We start from the raw sequence: 19,385 nt of genomic DNA, 5'->3' as shown, positions 1-19,385 counted from the left end.
TCTCGTTCATGTGCTCAGCTAGGGAAGGCCCCTCTCGGCGCTTTGCTTGTCTTTCCCATGCGCCGTATCCATCCATCCCTGCACGCCCTCCGTTTTTAAACCCAGATCTGCAGAAAACGTGGGGTGGGTTTTACAAAACTCCTCCAAAGACAACGGTGGCAGGAAATGAGGTTGGTAGGCTCTTGCTTTTGGAATTTATAAGAACTCAGTGATCTTCCTTTTTTATCACTCTGTTTAGACATTTCATGAGAATGTTTTCATCGGTTCTCGGTGGTTGTCTAGAATCTAAGCGATAAGACTAACTGGATAGTTCATAAACATTGAGGCACCCACTTCTATCCCAGTTGCTGAAGGTCACTTTCTGGAACCAAGTTTGCACTTTTCTATACCATCCACATCTATCACAGGTCCTGCTCAGAAAGGAAGTGCTCAGGAAAGGTTACTTCAAGGAAGGAAAAGATAGCAGATATTCCAATTGCTCATGAAAATATATCATTTTAGAAAGTGGCAAAGAAAAAGCAGCAAAGGACTGAGAAAGATCAAGAAGCTGTTTCTTAAAGATCCGTGCTCAGTTGTCTAAGCTTTTGAGGCTCAAGAAAAGCACAGCAAATAGGGCTGTATATGTACATATAGGGTCAGCCTAGGTAATGAGCATTTCCCTATGGTGAATGCAGTTATAGCCATTAGAGCTGATAAATTTTTATTTTAAACTGTTCGAGGCATCAAAGATAATTCTGGACTGAGAAATGTTTTCATTTCTAGTGTGTCGGATCCATCTGGCTAGAGAGATGTTTTCATTTCTAGTGTGTCGGATCCATCTGGCTAGAGAGATGTTTTCATTTCCAGTGTGTCAGGTCTAGGTTTAATATGGCAGGTGAGTTAATGAGAGATAAGCCTGCATGCACAGCGCCCCCAGTGGCAAGGACTCAGCTCAGCTGTGATGCCTGGGTGGGGAGGGCGGGGAGGGCGGGGAGAACCTTGCTTTCTCTTGATAGGCCAGCGTGCGAGCGGGGCGGGGAGCGGGGCGGGGAGGGGGCGGGGGGGGGGGGAGGGCACTCTCCGGAGATCAGCTCATCCAGCTTGTTCAGGGGACGCCTGGTGTGATAAATGGCAAAACAGGGCCACAGATCCTGCCCACCCCGTGTGTAGGCTGCTCTCCCTGGAGGTGGGCGGGCCTGTGACTTGCTTTGACCAATAGAATGTGGCAGAAGTGATGTCATCCGACTCTCTGAGCCCAGGGCCTCAGAGGCTATGCAGTCTCTGCTTTTTGTGGGAGCCTGAGCTGGAGGAGACTGAGGCTCCCTGATGACAGCCCAGCCAACCCCACACATGTGAGCACACGTAGACATCGGGACCAGCCAGCCCACAGCCTACCTGCCAACAGGCAGACACCACAAGGAGCAGAGACCAGCCCAGGACTGACCCATGGAGTCAGGGGCAGATAAACGGTGCTAGTTTTAGGGAACCAGATTTCAAAGGGTTGTTTCACAGTAAGACACAACAGATTTGCTTAGAGACTCAGATCTGCTTGTTTTTCTCAAGAACGGGACTGAGGATGGAAATCCCGCAGGTACCAGGGCTGGGTCCAACCTGAGTCATTAACTCTGCCTACCTAGTCAGCACACGGGAACACGGATGATTTTTGTGGGCCCTGCTAGGGTGACCAGCCGCCCCTGAACTGACAGGGTTCCTGAGATGCAGGGCTTGTAGTTTTACAGTAGGGATGGTCCCTGGCAAACTGAGACAAGTCGGTCACCCTAAGTGGACATCCAGAATGCAGGACCCTCAGCGCTAAGACAGGGACGTTCTGGGCAAACCAGGACAAGTCAGCCAACCTAGGCCCTCGGCACTTTTGCCATTGTGGGCCCCTTCCTGGATCAAGAAAATATGAAAAAGATTATATGACTGGCTTGGTATAAGGACAAGTATATATCAATAGGTTTTCTGTCACCTAAAAGTTCTTTCTTTTTCTTCTGATTTTTAAAAGAGATGAAAAGAACTGTGCGGACCCCAAAGTGTCTGGGCCCCGTCGCTGTGCAGACGTCAGTCCCGAGGCTGCACGCCTACCCACCCGCCGGGAGGTGGAGTCCCCAGCTTAAGTCTGAGGTTAGAAGACAAAGTGTACAAGCCAGTGGTGGCCTTTCCATCTTTTCCTCTGCATCCAGACATCCAGATGAATGAAAATAGGCCTCTCCCTCCCTTGTGCTGAATTTGGTCGAAACAAGTTTGTGGGCGAGGGAGATCTGTGCGTCTCAGTGGCTCCGGGAAGGGGCGTGAGGTACACCTCGGGTCGTGGGGAAGAGGGACAGATGTGTGCTCCCTGCAGCCAAAACTGGGGACCCAGGTGTGACTGAGGGTCAAGGGTCAGAGATCCCGGCTCTCACGGCAGGGGGCGAGGAGAGGGGCTAGGTGGGGACCCGTCAGCCCGGAGCTTGTCGGGGCTGAGGAGCTGGGTGACCACGTGAGAGGGAGAACGAACTCCACAGTCCCCAGCAGGGAGAGTCTGTGCGGAGTGCACCCCTGGAAACCAGAGGCTCCTGTGGGGCAGCGGCCGCCAGAGAGAGCACCGCCAAGTCCCGGGAGCTGTGGTCAGGGCGAGGGCGCAGGCAGGGCATGGCTGCAGGACCCGCCAAGCGGCCACACAGCAGAGGGTCCGTTTTAAGCGTGCACCAGGCCAGGGAGCAGAGAGCCAGCGCAGGGCAGCGCCACTGTTTCTAAACAGGATTCCTGCTCTTTCAACTCCCTTCGCCCTGTGCTCCAACCCAGAGAAGGTCAGGAACAGCAGCTGGTGAGTGAGTGGGAGGGAAGGGAATAAGAGAGAGAGAAAAGCCAGCCGCCCATCCTTCCTGACAACTCCACCGGCTGGGGGGGCGCTCAGGGTAAGAGGAGTCTCCCCTCTGAATGACGATGAACGGGCTGCTTAATCTATTGGACTGCAGGTCCTGATTTCTAAATTGAGACTGTTTCACCAAGTCAAGTCATCATTAGCTTTTCTAGTTCTCCAACAACAACCAGGAAAGTCATGAGCCCTGCGGGAATCAAAGCTAAGGTCTCCCAGAGAATAAATGTCACACAAGCAACAGAGAGCAAGGACCAAGTCACATTCTGACACCAGCCCATGAATCCTGCTGGCTCAACATCCTATTTATGTCATTATTATGTACATCCACAGGTGAGCCCCCTGGAATAAGGCTGCCCTGGCAGATCTAGAAGGCTTTCATAATCTACTCTTTCAATGCATATATATGTATCACTGACTGAATCACTTTGCTGTCTAGCAGTAATTAACACAACATTGTCAATCAACCATACTTCAGTAAAAAAATAAAACAGCTATGGTAACACTACCATTAAAAAAAGAAAAGAAAAAAACAAGAAAAAAAAAAAAAACCCGTGGGCATGGACAACTGCTCTAAGTATTGTAAAGTCTATTAAAATCTTAATATTGTGCTCTGTAAATTCAAATAACAATCTACTCTTTCTCTCGAGTAAGTCACTGGGGGCCTCGACGCCTGAACTTTACAGACAGACACCTGTGAGCGCTGAGGTAACGGTAACGAACCCTCCCTGTTGAGATGTGGACCAGACACGCTTCCCCAAAATGAATCCCTGCCTTTAAGCCCCAGCACAGCGGATGAGCCACTCACAGCAGGCGGCAGACTCGGCGCTCCTCTCTTTGCAGCAACACTGGAAGCATTTCTTGACCACCATGTAGAAGTAGGCAAAGACCACGAAGGGGAAGGGAATGTTGAGGCGGCTGCAGTATTCCTGCACGAGGAAGTACCTCTGGAACTTCCAGACCTGGTCGTTGTTCTCCTGGACGGTGCCCACGGTGTAGCTGGCGGGGAGAGGTGGGGGGGAGAGAAAGTCAAGCCTCAGCTTTCCACGGGCCTGGCCACTTCATCGCCGAATATGGTGATATTGGTACCAAGCTCTCACTGCCGTAGGAGAGAAGAATCTATGCTGGTATCGGGGCCTGAACAACTCAGGCCCCCTTCCGTTCGTGCTGTGCCAAAACTGGGTCTGGCTTTTGTTATTTTGGGTTTTTTTTTTTTTTTTAATCACAAAAGATTGTCCAATGAACTTTAAAACGATTCCTGCCTGCGAGGGGGCAGGCCGGGTATGGCTGAAGGACCCGCCAAGCGCCCACACGGTAGAGGCGTGTTTCAAGACCTTTCGAGGATTCCCTTTTTCCGTTCGTCTGGTATTGTGTTCGATACCCAGAGACCCAAGGTGGCGACTCCCGGAGGAGTAAGTTGCCGACGTCCCCGTGGGAGCTTAATTATAAACAACCTGGGAGAGCAGTTTGTTAATATTTATCAGGGACCTTAAAAATATTTATCCATTTGACCCATTGATTTTACTACTGGAAATCTAACCTAAGAATAAGGAGATACCGAGAAAAGGAAATACAGAAACGGATATCCCACACGGGTGTCAGCACTCCGAGTGATAGCTGCTCCCACCTTCCACCCAGCAGCATGGAACAGCCAAAATGTTCAACGCTGAGAAAATATATCACACGTTATGGCCAATCGATGTGATTACACTATGCAGCTGCCGTTAAAAAATACGTTTATGACTAACTTTTATATTTTGGGCAAATGCTTACATGTGAGTGAAAATAATGAGGCTCAAGCTTGTACTCACAACACAATCCCACTATGTAAATCACAATTCACGGGGAGAAACAGATCCCATAGAAAAGAATTAGGGAAATGTCTATTTATCCGGAAAATGTCTGACTATACCACTGACTTACCTGTTACAAATTAAACCAAGATTGTTAAGTAGCTAAACTGTTCTAAGCAGTCTACTTGTATTAGTTGATTTAGTCTTCAAACAGCTCTCTGCAGAACGTTAAGTGCTATTATCATCTGTGACTAACAGATCAAGAAACTGAGGCCCAACAGGGGTCGGTAAATTGTCTGAGTCCCCCGACTGGCAGGTGATGAAGCCAAAATTTGGACCCCAAAATCCATCCAGCCCAGTGCCTATTGGCTCTGTCACTACATGATGCCGCCTCCCGACGTGGAGCGTGAACGTTTTGAGCCGCGTGCTCCATGTCAAAAGGATCGGGTTGGACTACTTAGTAAAAGATAACTGTGGAGCATTTAACCATTTGCTGAAGTTCTATCATCTGAGATACTTTTATCATTAACACCAAATCACTCCTTCAAGAGCCAAAGAAGCAGCAACAAACCCCTTAAAATTGCCTAACAGCAAATCCTGACTGCAGATAGATTAAATTCTCCAAATTCTGGGTAAAAACATCAGACGCCAGAACTTCAGAGGCCAAACCTTGCAGGCAGAGCGACAGGATACATTTGTTGTGAGACCTCATTCTTACCCCTTAGCGCACTACAACCTAAGACTTAAATATCTTTAGGCAAGTGGGGATCATATACATGAGCAAAACACTAGCCTACACAGATCATGGTGGTGGCTTTGCTTATAAGCCTGGTTCTGCTTATCTTGGCGTTTACTGATGAATCAGACCCCTCTGAGCTCTACACCAGGTCCTGGGGTCTGGGCAGGGCAGGCTTTCCCAGAAAGTGCCTCTTCAACTGGGCGTGGTCTTTAAAGCAAAGGGAATTCATGTTTGTTGAGTATCTACTATATGCAAACTCCTTTCCTAGGCATGTAAAACGGTTTCTTGACGGATTCAAGTGTCAACTCTACGTGGCAGATTTTCTGGGTGAAAAGCAGACAGGACTGCGACGCATGAGACTGCAGCAAACTGAATCTGGCGGTGAGCCTGCTGTTTCTTCCAGATGCAGGTCAGGGCGCTCCAAGATGACTACCAAGCGTCATTATCTGTCCTCGCCAGTCCCTGCCGATCCTGTGTCTGCAAAGGACACTGCAGGCTTCTGTCACTGCAATAGGAGAGGACGGCAGGCACGCCCAGGTGAATGGAGTCCAGGCGAAGAACGTGCCAGGAATCACGTCTTACTACATACTTTGCTCCAGGACAAGTATCACCATTCAAATGAGCCCCTAGGAGCGTCTTAAAATCTTACGCATTTAGCCAAAAATGGATCCTACTGACTGCCCCCTAAAACTCAACAGACACCCAAATTGCATCCATTTTAATGCATCGAATGTCGTTTGCTGAGGTTTTATCCAAAAGGAATGAATAGCTCCTGTTGAAGGGAGGAACACTCAGAGGCTTAGAGCTGGGGAAGGTGTCTTCTCCCTCCCTTCCTTGGGAGCTTCGAGTGCAACTGTGGCCAAGGAGGGTCCTAGTGGGAAGAGATTCGCATTTTAGCTTAACCGGTTACTCAGAGGCAGCGAAAAACCTCTTAAGTCTTCCAGGTCATCTAGAAAAGGCATCGGTAAACTGCGACCCAGGGGCCAAATCTAACACCCTACCTGTTCTGCCCACGAGCAAAGAGGCAGAGGGTCGCCGAGCGCTGCTTCTTTCTGAACATCTGGCCAAAGCCAAGACCCTGGCCGGCCCTTACAGAAAAGGCCGCCAAGCCCTGGTCTGGAATGCACTTAGGCCAGTGCCCACAACAGGGGCCGGTGTCTGTATCATTCTTTATTTTGAAGAGCTCCGCCTCCCATCACTGTGCCGTGTGCTCCTCGGGACAACCCAGCAGGCTCCAAGGAGCCTCGTGCTGGGGCCTCTGGTTCCTCTGCACCTCGGGGTCCACGTGCATCCAGCGAGCAGCGCTCCTTTCCTGGGCCAATGGTAAAAGCCTTTATCCGCATCCCAGGGGGCTGTGGGTGAACTGGTTGATTACTGGACATTAATACCCAAAAGCCACTTTGCGTAAATAACACAGTTCCGGGGCTGGCCACGCTGAGGTTTACTCACTTACGTCCACCTGCCCCAGAGAGCAGGAATGGGCAAATGTGAGCTGGAGGCGAAACCCAACCCCAAACCTTCCAAACTGTTCTTTTTCTCTAGAGTCGGACCCACACTCGGCCAACAAGACTTGAGGGTTCCCCAGGGAAGGCTTCCAACTGCTTTGCTCAAATAATTTTCATGCTTTTTAGACATGGTTTTCCATTTCTATAGCAGACAGGTTGAGTTCTGGGGCCACTACATCCTCACCCGCCTCAGCAAACCCAAATGTCCAGAGCAGCTCACGAGCCAAGTCTCGTGTTCAGGCTCTCGCCCACCCAACTCTGATGGCTCTCACTGTCCCTGCCAAAACCACTGGCCATCTAGCGTCTTCCCTGAGAGGAATTCGGCAAGGTCCCCTTTGACTTGACATCTCCCGTGATATCTTGTGCCCTCAGCTACCCAGCTGGTGGGAGCTCCGTCCCCTAAGAGCAGCTGAGCACCTCAGATAAGCACGAGAGGAGAGGAGTCAGGAGAGGCAAAGTCTCAGACACCACTGACAGTGAAAATGTAACCAAGAGATAAGCGTTTAGGATTCAGATAGCCTCGTACGTGGATGACATTCAGCAGCACGTTAAAAGAGTAATGTGCCTGACCAAAGAACAAAAGGATGACTGAATAGTAAGGTCATTCACATAACTCATCATTTTCATAATACATCATAGATCAAAAGGACAAATATCATTTAAACTGTTTCTAGAAAGTCTTCTGGCAACATGCAACATCGATTTCTGATTAGAAGAAATAAAGAAGAAGAAGGAAGGAGCTTAATAAATAAGAAATAGAAGGAAACTTCCATGATATGATAAAAGGAAAAGAGGGGGGGGAGAATTCAGTAAGGAGACTTATTCCAAAATAAATAAGCAACACTTCATAGCCTTCCTGCATATCAAAAAGTAGTTATTGAAAAAACATAATACAAAAAATATCTCACTCACAAGCACAAACGGCTAGAAAAAAAAAATGTAACAAAAACTCGGCCATATCCATGTGAATACAGCCATATAAGTTTACTGGGAAACTCTATGTATTTGAATAAATGGAGAATCACGCCATTTTTTCTGGCATTTTTTAAAGATGTCAGCTTCCCCTAAATGGCTCTACAAAGTTAACATCATCACAATAAAATTCATTAAAGAAATTTTTTGGAAGAGGAAAGAAAAAAGGATTGCAGAAGATGAGCCTTAGGCTCTCCACATGATTAAATATATAAGAAAAGCCAGGAAAGTCTTGAGTAAGAATAATGAAGGGTACTCATACAACAGATGTTAAAGTGATTTTTAAAAATCAGTAATTAAAGCCATTTGGTAGTAAAAACCAAAATAGAAAGACTGACTAACAGAACAGAGTGAAAAGTCTGCAAAAAATTCACAAGGAAAAAGTAGAGGCTCAAACAACGGCAGAATTTTAGAAGAAATTGAAATACGAGAAACTCGCCAGCTCGCCTGCAATCAGGTAAACCCCTCGTCCAAGCTTTTCACAGATTTCATACATTTTTCCATCTGCCATCCCTTTCCAGACACTGCAGCGATCTCCAGTGACCCCTGATGACCCTGACTTTTTGCACCCACTCAGTGCCCCAGCGGGCACGTTAACACGTTCCGCACATCCTGGTTCCCCTCTGGCTCCGCAGCACCAAAAAAGCATCAACGCTAACAGTCAGAGACAGCCAGCGATTTCACCGCACTGACTTTCGAAAGGCTAACTGTTGAGCATGTTTCTGTCAGAGTAACACAACTAAGATTGTGTTGTTGCCTGTGTAAAGACCCATGAGATCTCCCTTCACCTGCAGGGAAAAGTGCAAATCCTTTTACACGGACGGCATAAGAGACACTCCCTAACCCAGCCCCTGCCGACCTTCGCCCATCCACAGTCTCCAGCTCTCCCCAGAACAGCTTTATCTCCTCTGCTTCTCTCCCTCTCCAACCAATGCTCACAGGGTCCTCTGAGCAAATGTCTCCCCCAGTTGCTGTTGCCCACCCCCAAGATCTGTCACAATTAATAACCCCGACTCTGCACCAGAGTCCTCTGTGAGTAGGTTTCTCGTGCCTCTCGTATCGTACCGTACCTTTTCACATCATCTTATATTACTGTCTACGAGCCCATCTCCCGCTCAGAGAGCAGAGACTTTAACCTCTCTCTGCCTCCAACTCCTCATTCATGAATGATTATAAAAATGACGGCTAGGGCTTCCCTGGTGGCGCAGTGGTTGAGAATCCGCCTGCCGATGCAGGGGACACGGGTTCGTGCCCCGGTCCGGGAAGATCCCACATACCGCAGAGCAGCTGGGCCCGTGGGCCATGGCCGCTGAGCCTGTGCATCCGGAGCCTGTGCTCCACAACGGGAGAGGCCACAACAGTGAGAGGCCCGCGTACCACAAAAAAAAAAAAAAAAAAAAAAAAAAAAAAAAAAAAAAAAAAAAAAAAAAATGACGGCTAATTCAATGAGGCTGCACGTGTAAAGCACTTGGATGTGCCTAGCACAGAAAAGTATCAATATTAGCTATTGTTATTGTTACAATTCTCTGCTCTCTTCTTCTTCTTTTCATCCTATTTCAGTAGCCTGCCTGGGACTGGTGAAGTCCCCCGAACGTTTAAGCTGTACCAGGAGATACTTCCTTTTGTCTACTTTTCTACATATTCATAATGAACGTATATTATTCCTAAGATTAAAAAAATATTTTGTTCTTAGAAATTATCTTAGACGGGGCACGTCTGATGAGTCCTTTCCAGCAGAAACGCCTTGGGTGAACGAATTTATCTTCAGGACACGGTGCCTGAAAGCATGAACAGCTCCGTGTTAAGACAACCCCGAGTCATCTACTGACCTTAAGATCACTTCGTGCCTCTGATAAGCCACATAGGGCCTGTGATTGATCATTTAAATGGGGAATAATCGCAGATGTTTACGCCCATTTCCTTTCCCTGCTGAATACCATCTAGAGAGCATTCCAATATTACTTTAAAAGTCCCAAGTGTCCATTTATGTTACAGTTCAAAAGGCTGTCACTGTGCATGGCTAAGCTCTTACATGAATATTCTGATGAGGTGCCAGACAGGGGTCACAGCCCAGAGCTGTCGGCTTGGCGTAAACCCAGAATATCCATCACAACCGCCAGAAACAGTGTCCTGACGAGTTAGCTCAAGGATGGCAAGGGCGCTGCTCTAGCTGCTCAGACAGGTATTCACAGAAAAAAGGCCTCTGCCTTAGCCCAAGATGCATCGAAGGACCCCCCAAGGGAAGGGAAGTTCCCCAGTGGTCACACTTACAATGAGGCAACAGCGGGGTGTGGCCCAATGGCTCGGGCCTCGCAGGGAAGAGGCTCAAGCTCAAGCCTCCAATGGACACAGGCAAGACCGACGGCAGTGCGGCCAGGGCCACAGATGCTGAGCTGCTCCACTTTCACCTCCTCGACCTGAAAATCACAGGCCGGACTCCTGTCCCTCTCAGCTCCAAATTCTATCCTTTTATGATTGTCATGGGAATAATGAATTACAGACTGACCTGGTCCTCAAGAATGGCTTCGGTGAACAGCTCACAGCACACAGACTCGGGAGAGCTCTAAGCACTATTCCACTCTGCTTCCTGAGATCTACTGCATTCGCGTAGCTCAAAGGCCATCGCGTTGGGAGCTGTCGGCCCTTCTGTTTAACTTTTGTAGATATTATATTAGTGGCCAGTTTTTACAGGGACTACCCAATGTTCGATGTAAAGGTCGATAGGATCGGTTATCACTATAAAATAGGACCCCAAATCATCTCATTCCCTCCCCACTCTTGCTTCGAGTTTGGGAATCGGTTCTCCCTTCTCCGCCCTCACGTGGATACATAACCACCCGTCTCTGTCACTTCTCTCTGCAAGCTCAGACTCGGGGGCTCTGGCAGCCTGATATGGTCCAGCTTCCCGTAAGCAGTGTAGGTGTCTGGATTCCTGAGTCCTTCCCAGGTCCCCTTTAGGGGCGGTGATGGAGTTGGGGGGGGTGCATATTCCCTCTTTAAGGCTGAGTAGGACAAAGGGCCACGTGATCTCCATGGCCCAGGCCCCCGGCACAGAACAGATGTTACACATCCATGTGATGAAGCCCTCACTGGTCGGACACTCACCACTGACACTACTTGGCGAATAACAGACCAGGAAGCTATGCTCCTAAGTAAAACTGAATAATGAACTAAAAGCAGAAAGAATCCTGTTCTTTTCATTCATGGAACAAACCCAGGAAGGGCCAGGTGCTGAGACAGACACAGTCTCCACTCTCCAGAGCTTACGGTCTGGAAGAAGAGGACGCTCTTGCTGTGAAGGGGGCCCACGGGGTCTCTATGCACAGTGGGGAGACCAAGAGGACCACCCGGGAGAAGGATGCTGCTGGACTCCTTAGAGGGCAAGAGGAATGGGGAGGAGACGGTCAAGAGAGAACGGGTAATGCCGACAGAGGGGTGACATTTGCAGAAGTGTCAGGCACGACAGATCACCCTGATTAGGGGAGAACAGGTGGGATGTCTGTCGGGGACAGGTAGCGGGGGTGAAGCCTGAAGGTGATTTCAAAGCCCAGATCGATGGCCTTGGAGGAAGCTGAGGAGGCTGAAATTCACCCTGAACACTAGGAGGAAATACTGAAATCCTTCCAGAATTTTAAGCAGAGAAGTGACATTTTACAAACACCACTGTGGCCACAGTGTAAAAGCCGGTCTAGCAAAGGACTTCGCTGTACACCTGAAGACCAGATGACCACTCACGGCTCAGCCCCTTGGATGCGTGATGTCCCCAAAGGCACATGTCCCCACACCCAGCCTCGCTCAAAGGGAGGCTACTGACCGACAAAGAAAGACGACCCTCGTCTACAATCCTGGTGCCTCTCAGGACTCTATGTGACAACTATCTTCTGATTCTTTTTTTCTAAATTATGGAAGTAATATGTGATCATTGTGTTGAGTGAAATATCTACTTGCCTTTTAAAGATTTCTTGTTTTTACTGTCAGAAAATAAGATTATGCCATAAAAATAAGCCTGCACTGAGCTTCTTATATTTAACAAAATGTCATCCTTCCAAGTCAACAAATATAGATCTCAGCTTTTCTTTTTAAGGGCTGCATAATGTTCCGTGGTATGGATACGACATGCTCTGTTTTACCATTCCCTTATTGATAGGCATCAAACAATGATCTAATAAACGTTTTTTGCCTAGATATCTTTAGGAAAGATTCCCAGACATGAAGGAGTTGGGCCAAAGGTTTGCATAGTTTTAATAGCTATTTTCAGATCACTTTCCCAAAAGTGGGAGACAGTTCACATTCCCAGAGCAGTGCCCGTTTCCCAGAATCATCTCCAGCACTTCTTATGATGTCTCTTCACCTGACGGATCCTAAACCAACACCTCATTGTTGGTTTCAGCTGGCCTTTCCCACCCACGAGGTTGAGCCCCTTCCCCTACAGTTAGTGGCCATTTGAATTTTTCTGAACTGCATTCCTCTGCTCATTTTCTACTGGCTCATCTTCCTCTCACCGATTTGCAGGAGCTCTTTCTATAGTAAGAATGAGAAGCCTTTGCTCACCTTAGGCAAACATTGCCCCCAGTCTATCATTTATCACATGACTTCACCTGAGGTATCCTGTTCAATGAAATTAAATGTGTTTTTCTTGTCCTTCATAGTTTCTCAGTTTCTGGTTTCAACTATGGTTTTTCTTTCACTCCAAAGTTTAACAAATATATATTTTTTTTAATTTGTATTTTGTTTCTAAACTGCTTGCCTGTCTATGCCAGGATTCAGGTACCCAGAATAACCCCCTACCTCACAACAACAGCACAAAATTAAGGTACCCCCCACTGTACCCACCACATGGGGTTCTTTGAAACGCTCCTAAGAAAGACAAAGGGGCAAGATAAACATGATTTTCTAAATGGATTAAAGAGAATGGCCAAAAGCAAAAAAAAAAATGTTTCAGTCTCCAACGCGTTCTCACGCCAACCTCATTAGACATGAGTCCCAAAGGAGAGTCTCTCTCCTGACTCTGCTCTCTTGATTTGTACTTAAACTAAATATTTTAAAGCAGCAGCTGACTAAAAGCTGAGTCCCTTAAGCCCTAGACTCCGTCCCGCGGAGCCCACAGAAAATGAAAACCTGGGAGCCGAGCTGAGCCGCGGTCCTTGTCGGGACGGCATCTCGGCGCTCGGGGGAGGTCGCTAAACGGACACGAAACATGCAGTCTGAACGTGCTGGAGGGGCTTACAGGCACCTGTCTTTGGGGCCCCAAAAACTTATGTTACAGCTTATCGGACTCCCTATATCTTAATATAGTCCCTTCAAGGCCTCTCCCCAGCCCAGACCACCAATCCCCTATCATAAGACCCTGTCATGAGCGCCTCAAGGGTGGACCTTTGCTGCTTCGCTCCCGATTCCCCCGGCCCCACCTGGCACGGGGCCCGGCGCGGCGTGGACCCCCAACCGATGCACGGCCGAGCACATACCCGAACATGGCGACCAGCAGGTTGACCAGCAGGATGTTGGTGGAGAGCATGTAGACGCACACCAGGGGGATGGTGACCCACTCGGGGAAGCGGGGCACGTTGTGCTCGTCCAGCTCCACGCACAGGGGCTTGGACTCATTCCCGGTGAAGGTGCAGTGGGAGAAGTCATACGTGGTACCTGAGGGTACAGCAACAGACAGGCGATGTGAGGACCCTCCGGAGGGGGCGGTGCGAAAGCACCACAAAGGTGTGGTGATCGTGTGACGTCGGGCATTGTTCCAAGGCACCCTATCCCGGGTAAGCCTCAGCATCATGCGTTCATCTGCCCGTTAAGTATTTATTGACTGAATGGTGGTGCACTGAAAGAATGCCATTTGCAGCAAAATGGATGGACCTAGAGACTGTCATACCTAGTGAAGTAAGTTAAAAAGAGAAAGACAAATATCATATGATATTGCTTATATGTGGAACCAAAAAGTAATGGTACAAATGAACTTATTTACAAAACAGAAATAAAGTCACAGACATAGAAAACAAACTTATGGTTACCAGGGGGAAATGGGGGGGATACCTTAGGACTGACATATACACACTACTATATATAAAATACTTAACTAATAAGGACCTACTGTATAGCACAGAGAACTCTACTCAATACTATGTAATGACCAATCTAAAAAAGAGTGAACATATGTATAACTGATCTACTTTACTGTACACCTGAAACTAACACAACACTGTAAATCAACTAGACTTCAATAAAAAAAAATTTAAGTATTTATTGAGCAGCTACTATGAGCCAGGACTTCACTAGGATGGAAGATAAAAAGGAAGGCAAGGTAAACATGGTCTTTGCCCCCAGGGAGCTTCCAACCTCTTTGGAAGAACAGGCAGATGACTGACCACACAAGTTGAACATTTCAGCCCCTAAGAAGTGCTAAGAAGGACACGTACAGTGTGCTCCGTGGGCACAAACTGAGGCACCTCATCTGAGAATGGTTCCACAGGAAGGAAGTGTCTCTGAACTGAGGACAGAAGGAAGGGTAGGAGCCCGCTAAATGAATGGGGAGAGATGGGGTGCCCAGAGCATCTGGAGAGCAAACAGCACATGCAAAGGCCCTGTGGTAGGGGGACTGGAAAGGTCTGTTGAAATGAGAGAATAGGATGTGCAGTTAGCATGTTAACTTTTTTTATCTTTATACTAAAAGCAACGGATAGCCGTTAGACTGCTTGACGCAGAGGTGTGACACATCAGATTCTCTTTATTCAAGGATCACTCTGGCTGCAGCACTGATCACAAGGAGCCAGAGGGAGAGGTGAGGAGGTTCTGACTAAGAGCCATGCGGGCCGGGGATGAGGATGGCTCAGGGTAGTGGTGGCGGGGATGGTAAAAAGTGGCTGGGTTTCAAAGACATCTAGGGGATAAAATCAACAAAACTAGCTGATGAACTGGAGGTGGGGAAGGAAGTCATAGGAGGCGTCAAGGACGTGACATCGAGGCTCCTGCTTTGCACATCTGTGCAACCGGTGGTGACAGATCCTAGAATGGGGACTTGCAGAAGGTCTGAGTCTGGCAGGGAGAGGTGTGTCTGAGACTCTCAGAGAAGGCAATGGACGTGAGTGTCTGGCCCTCTGGGAGTCGCTCCGGGCTACAGATCCTCATCCGGGCGTGTGAGTTTGAGTTCAGTCCTGCCGGTCGGTGCGACGCCCAGCAGAAAAGTCGGTGCTACACCCATTTTTACCTGCAATGGAACTGAGAGGCAGAGATGCCAAGCTGCGTCCCAGGGCACACAGCACACACGTGGCTGGACCAGGATTTGAACCCCACCTGCCACTGGCTCTTTAGGTCAGTTACTGTGAGCTGTCCCTCACAGGACTAAAACCACCCACACGTAAGGTTGCCGTGAGGACAACACACACTCACTTTTATGTAAAATGGTAAGTACAGTGTGCAGACGGGAAATAATAATAACAAGGTGCCTGCCCATCGCTGCACGGAAAAGAGCTGTTTCTAAGGTCTCGGAAGAGGCTGCAGCAGAAGAGGCCAGAAGGAGCACACGAGGCCACGGAGATAATTGAGAAAACACCAAGGAGCTGAGAAATGAGAGCATAGGGCCAGGCAAACATCGGGGTAGTTTTCCCGTGGCAGGACAGGACAGGACAAGCTCAGGCTACTAGGCTACTGTCAGCATCACAGAGATGCTTTAGACAGTTTATCCAAAACACACACCAGTTTGCACAGGCCCGACACTTTCCTTATGTCAACTGGGTGTGGCCAAATCAATGCCATCTCTGCCACCATTAACCTGCCTCCGAAAGATAGAGCCGGCAGAAGGCTAATGCTGGAAGTTTTAAACTCCAGGTTCCAGTGCAAAATTTTTCAATACTGCACTTTTTGAAATAAGTGAGCACCCCGTCCCTCTGTTGTATAGGACAGACTCGCAACGCTCGTTTCTAAACCAGTGAGGCGCCTTGCTCTCATTGGCCAAGCCGTTGTTGGAAATATGAGAAACACTCTTTTTTAAAAAAGGTTTAAAACTTGCAGGCTGAACTGTTGGGGACAAGCTTACAAGGTGGACGTAAGATCCTGCTCAGGAGAAAGAGATGGCTTTGCGGGTTAGTGTCCACTGCCTGGTGTTGGCCAGATTCCAGCCGCCTGCTCCTAAGACAGTCGCCAGGGTCGGCGTGGGGAGCCCCGGAGGCTGGTTCTAGAAGCATCTGCCGCCTCCCAGCTGTCCCCCGCCCAGGCCACGTCAGGCTTACTGTCCACGTCGCTGGGCACTTGGCCGAACATGGCCAGGTAGGGCTCATAGATGACCGAGCGGAAGATCCACCTCCAGCGATTCTCATTCTGCCTGAGGATCCCTTGCCTGGCCACGCCGAAGGCCACCATCCACACGGCAAAGAGGAACAGGAAGAAGAACACGTCGATCAGCTGTCACGGGAGGACAGGAGAGTGGAGTCAGGAGCGCACCAGGGCGGCTTGTCCGCTCCACTGACCACAGAGAGGGACAGAGGCTCCGGCACCCTGGAACCTAAGGTGCCCAGGATTTGATCACTAATTTTTTTAAATGGCCGTCATCACCCTTGGGTCTTGGGGCATCTCTTTCCCGGCGCTAAAACTGACGGATGCATCTTTCCTTGCAGGTCTCCAAACCAGCGCAGCAGCAGAGACTTTCTGAATGAGACCAGCCTGGGAGCAGAAGGGGAGATCCAACTCTGGACCCCCTCCTCCTCTCCAGCTCATGTTCTGCAGACCCCTAAGCTATTGCCTCAGTTTTCTTTTTTTTCTTAAGGAAAATAAAAGCTCTCCTTTTTAGACAAGAATGCATCGTTTTATCTTTTTTAATGTTTTGCACACATAGCATGACTTCATGGTGACTTGATGCCCCAGATATGCTTTGAATTAAAACCACAAACTCGAAGAAGCTCAGCATTGGAAAGGAACCTCCAGATGAGCTCATCCAAACGCCCATCTGATTTAAAGATAGAAACACGGGAGGTTTGAGTCACGTGGAAAACAAGCTGAGAGAAGCAACATCGTCAGCGTGTATCTCTCTGTTACTTGTCCCCATGGAACGGGGCTGGTAGTGCTTTCCCAACGTCTGTATCGCATGGTTGTAAGATTAAAGTTCCAGTCCACGCTATGCTTCTAGCTCACTGCATGTCTCCAGACAAACATATTAACCTTCTTGAACCTGACTGTCCACATCTGTAAAATGGGTATAAAAGTCCCTCTCCCGCCTAGGCTCCTAGTGAGTTGTTAAGACTCAAGTGAAAGCACTTGGAAACATGTAAAATCTCGAGATCTTTCTTAGCGACGCACTGAGTCATGCTGTTTGCTCGTAACAGTCATCTCTTGTTAAACTTTAACCTGGAAGGGGCCCCTAATGAAAGCACATCAAGAAAGTAAACCCAACTGATCGTGAAATGCAGCCATCTCTCCGTGCTCAAAATCCTCCCCTCAACAATGAAAGGAGCGCTGGATGCAAAGTTAGAAGGAGGGCAACTAACGACAAATATTCGTCATTCTTACCATCCTCTGCAACATTATAATCTTGGGTCCTAAATTCCTGCTGACCGTGAAAATGTGAATCAACCTTAGTGTGAATATAATGTAATCCAGGCAAAAAATCACTCGTCCGGAGTACAGCGAGGTTTTGTTAGAAGGGTAAAGCCTGTGGAAAGGAGAGGAAAGAAGCTGTGAGATGCTGACAAAATATTTCAAAGTTTTGCTTTTTATCATTTTAATTTATTTCTGGATTTTATTTGCTATTTTTTTTAAATTTTATTAAGCACAGTTGATTTACAATCAAAGTTTTGCTTTTAAAAATAACCAAATGTGTTGGGCTTCGCTGGTGGCGCAGTGGTTGGGAGTCCACCCGCCGATGCGGGGGACGCGGGTTCGTGCCCCGGTCTGGGAAGATCCCACGTGCCGCGGAGCGGCTGGGCCCGTGAGCCGTGGCCGCTGGGCCTGCGCGTCCGGAGCCTGTGCTCCGCAACGGGAGACGCCACGGCAGTGAAAGGCCCGCGTACCGCAAAACAAACAAACAAACAAAACAAACAAACAAAAAATCAAATGTGGGGCTTCCCTGGTGGCGCAGTGGTTAAGAATCCGCCTGCCGATGCAGGAGACACGGGTTCGTGCCCTGGTCCGGGAAGATCCCACATTCCGCGGAGCAACTAAGCCCGTGAGCCATGGCCGCTGAGCCTGTGCGTCCGGAGCCTGTGCTCCGCAACGGGAGAGGCCACAACAGTGAGAGGCCCGCATACCGCAAAAAAAAAAAAAAAAAAAATCAAATGTGAAGAAATAGCCAAAAGCCTGGGAACTGAGAGTACGTGGAAATAGACCAGGGACATCACCGGCCCATCAGCCACTGAAAAAAGCCACGTCTACTGCCCTCGTGGACTTCCAGGAGAGGCAGGACACTTTGGTCCTTCATCCCAAATACTCCTGCAGGACCCAATCCCGACATCGTTCCTGGCTCACAGGCCTCTACAATGACCCGGACCACTTGGGACTTGACCCTGCCAGGTTCCCCCCATTGAAACTTACCTCTTTTGCACCAGATCATTTGGTTAGCTAACCACCTGCTGGCATGTTCATTGAAAGCCATATGTGCTTTCTAATTGGAATGCTCTAGAAATCACATCCAACCATGATTCAAATGCTGGGCCTTTCATAACCAAAAAGACCTACTGTAGAGCACAGGGAACTCTGCTCAATGTGATGTGGCAGCCTGGATGGGAGGGGAGTTTGGGGGAGAATGGATACAGGTATATGTATGGCTGCGTTGGTTTGCTGGGCACCTGAAACTATCACAACATTGTTAATCAGCCACACCCCAAAGTAAAATAAAAACTTAAAAAAAAATGCTGGGTCTTTAACCCAAGCAGAAAGGGAGGTTTTTGGGAGGAGGAAATTGAGTTCTTACCCCGTTCATATTGTAGAGTGAGCACTCACTGTAAAGCATCTCATTCTGGGTAGGTGTGAATATTAATAGTCAGGCTCCTCTGCTCCAATAGACCACAAGCTTCACCTTGAAGCTCTGTGGGAAAGGCAGGCTGCAAAGGAGCAGGGCTGGACAAGGTGGGCCAAGGTTTGTATGCACCCCAATTTCCCTATCACGTGGAGGTATGTTGCTTTTTGCCTTCAACCGTACTTTTCAACTGGTTTTTCTAATCCTCAGGGATTGAGGAACTCTTGTAGCTGGGAGGGCAGGCTCCAGAACCAGCATTTAAGTTGAAGTTAAGTGTATGTTAGAAGATTATATGGCCCCAAATGGAAACACTGTGCTATATTTAACACCCTCATCATTCTCTCCTCGATTTCTAATTGTCTCCCCAAATTCTATAAGAACAAAGAGAAAAACCATGAAGAACCCTTTCTCAATTACAGATCACCGGGAGGGGGGAAGAGAGGAGACCCAGCTTTATGGCAAACAAGCTGTGTCTCTAAGAGGCGGAGACAATGGGCGTTTGTAATAATCTCTAAATGGGGGTGGGGAGGGCACATGGCAACAGGGCAGCCCCAGCCTGGCTCAGCTTTGGGCCATGTAATGGGAAGAAGGG

General features: G+C 48.5%; 1 protein-coding gene across 1 annotated transcript in view; it reads right to left on the bottom strand.

The window, feature by feature from the left end:
- Nucleotides 1-19,385, bottom strand: part of TRPM8 (transient receptor potential cation channel subfamily M member 8) — a 74,934-nt gene that overhangs the window by 15,342 nt on the left and 40,207 nt on the right. The window contains exons 15-18 of the mRNA XM_059052901.2: nucleotides 17,350-17,491; nucleotides 16,077-16,248; nucleotides 13,314-13,491; nucleotides 3,648-3,838 (exon numbers count right to left, since the gene is read on the bottom strand). Of these exons, the coding sequence (XP_058908884.2) occupies nucleotides 3,648-3,838; nucleotides 13,314-13,491; nucleotides 16,077-16,248; nucleotides 17,350-17,491 (683 nt within the window). The remainder of the gene's footprint in view (nucleotides 1-3,647; nucleotides 3,839-13,313; nucleotides 13,492-16,076; nucleotides 16,249-17,349; nucleotides 17,492-19,385) is intronic.

Source organism: Kogia breviceps, chromosome 2 (genome assembly GCF_026419965.1).
Source record: "Kogia breviceps isolate mKogBre1 chromosome 2, mKogBre1 haplotype 1, whole genome shotgun sequence".
Taxonomy (NCBI): Eukaryota; Metazoa; Chordata; class Mammalia; order Artiodactyla; family Physeteridae; genus Kogia; species Kogia breviceps.
Note: the sequence above shows the minus strand (reverse complement) of the source record. Positions and strands in the feature narration are given on the sequence as shown.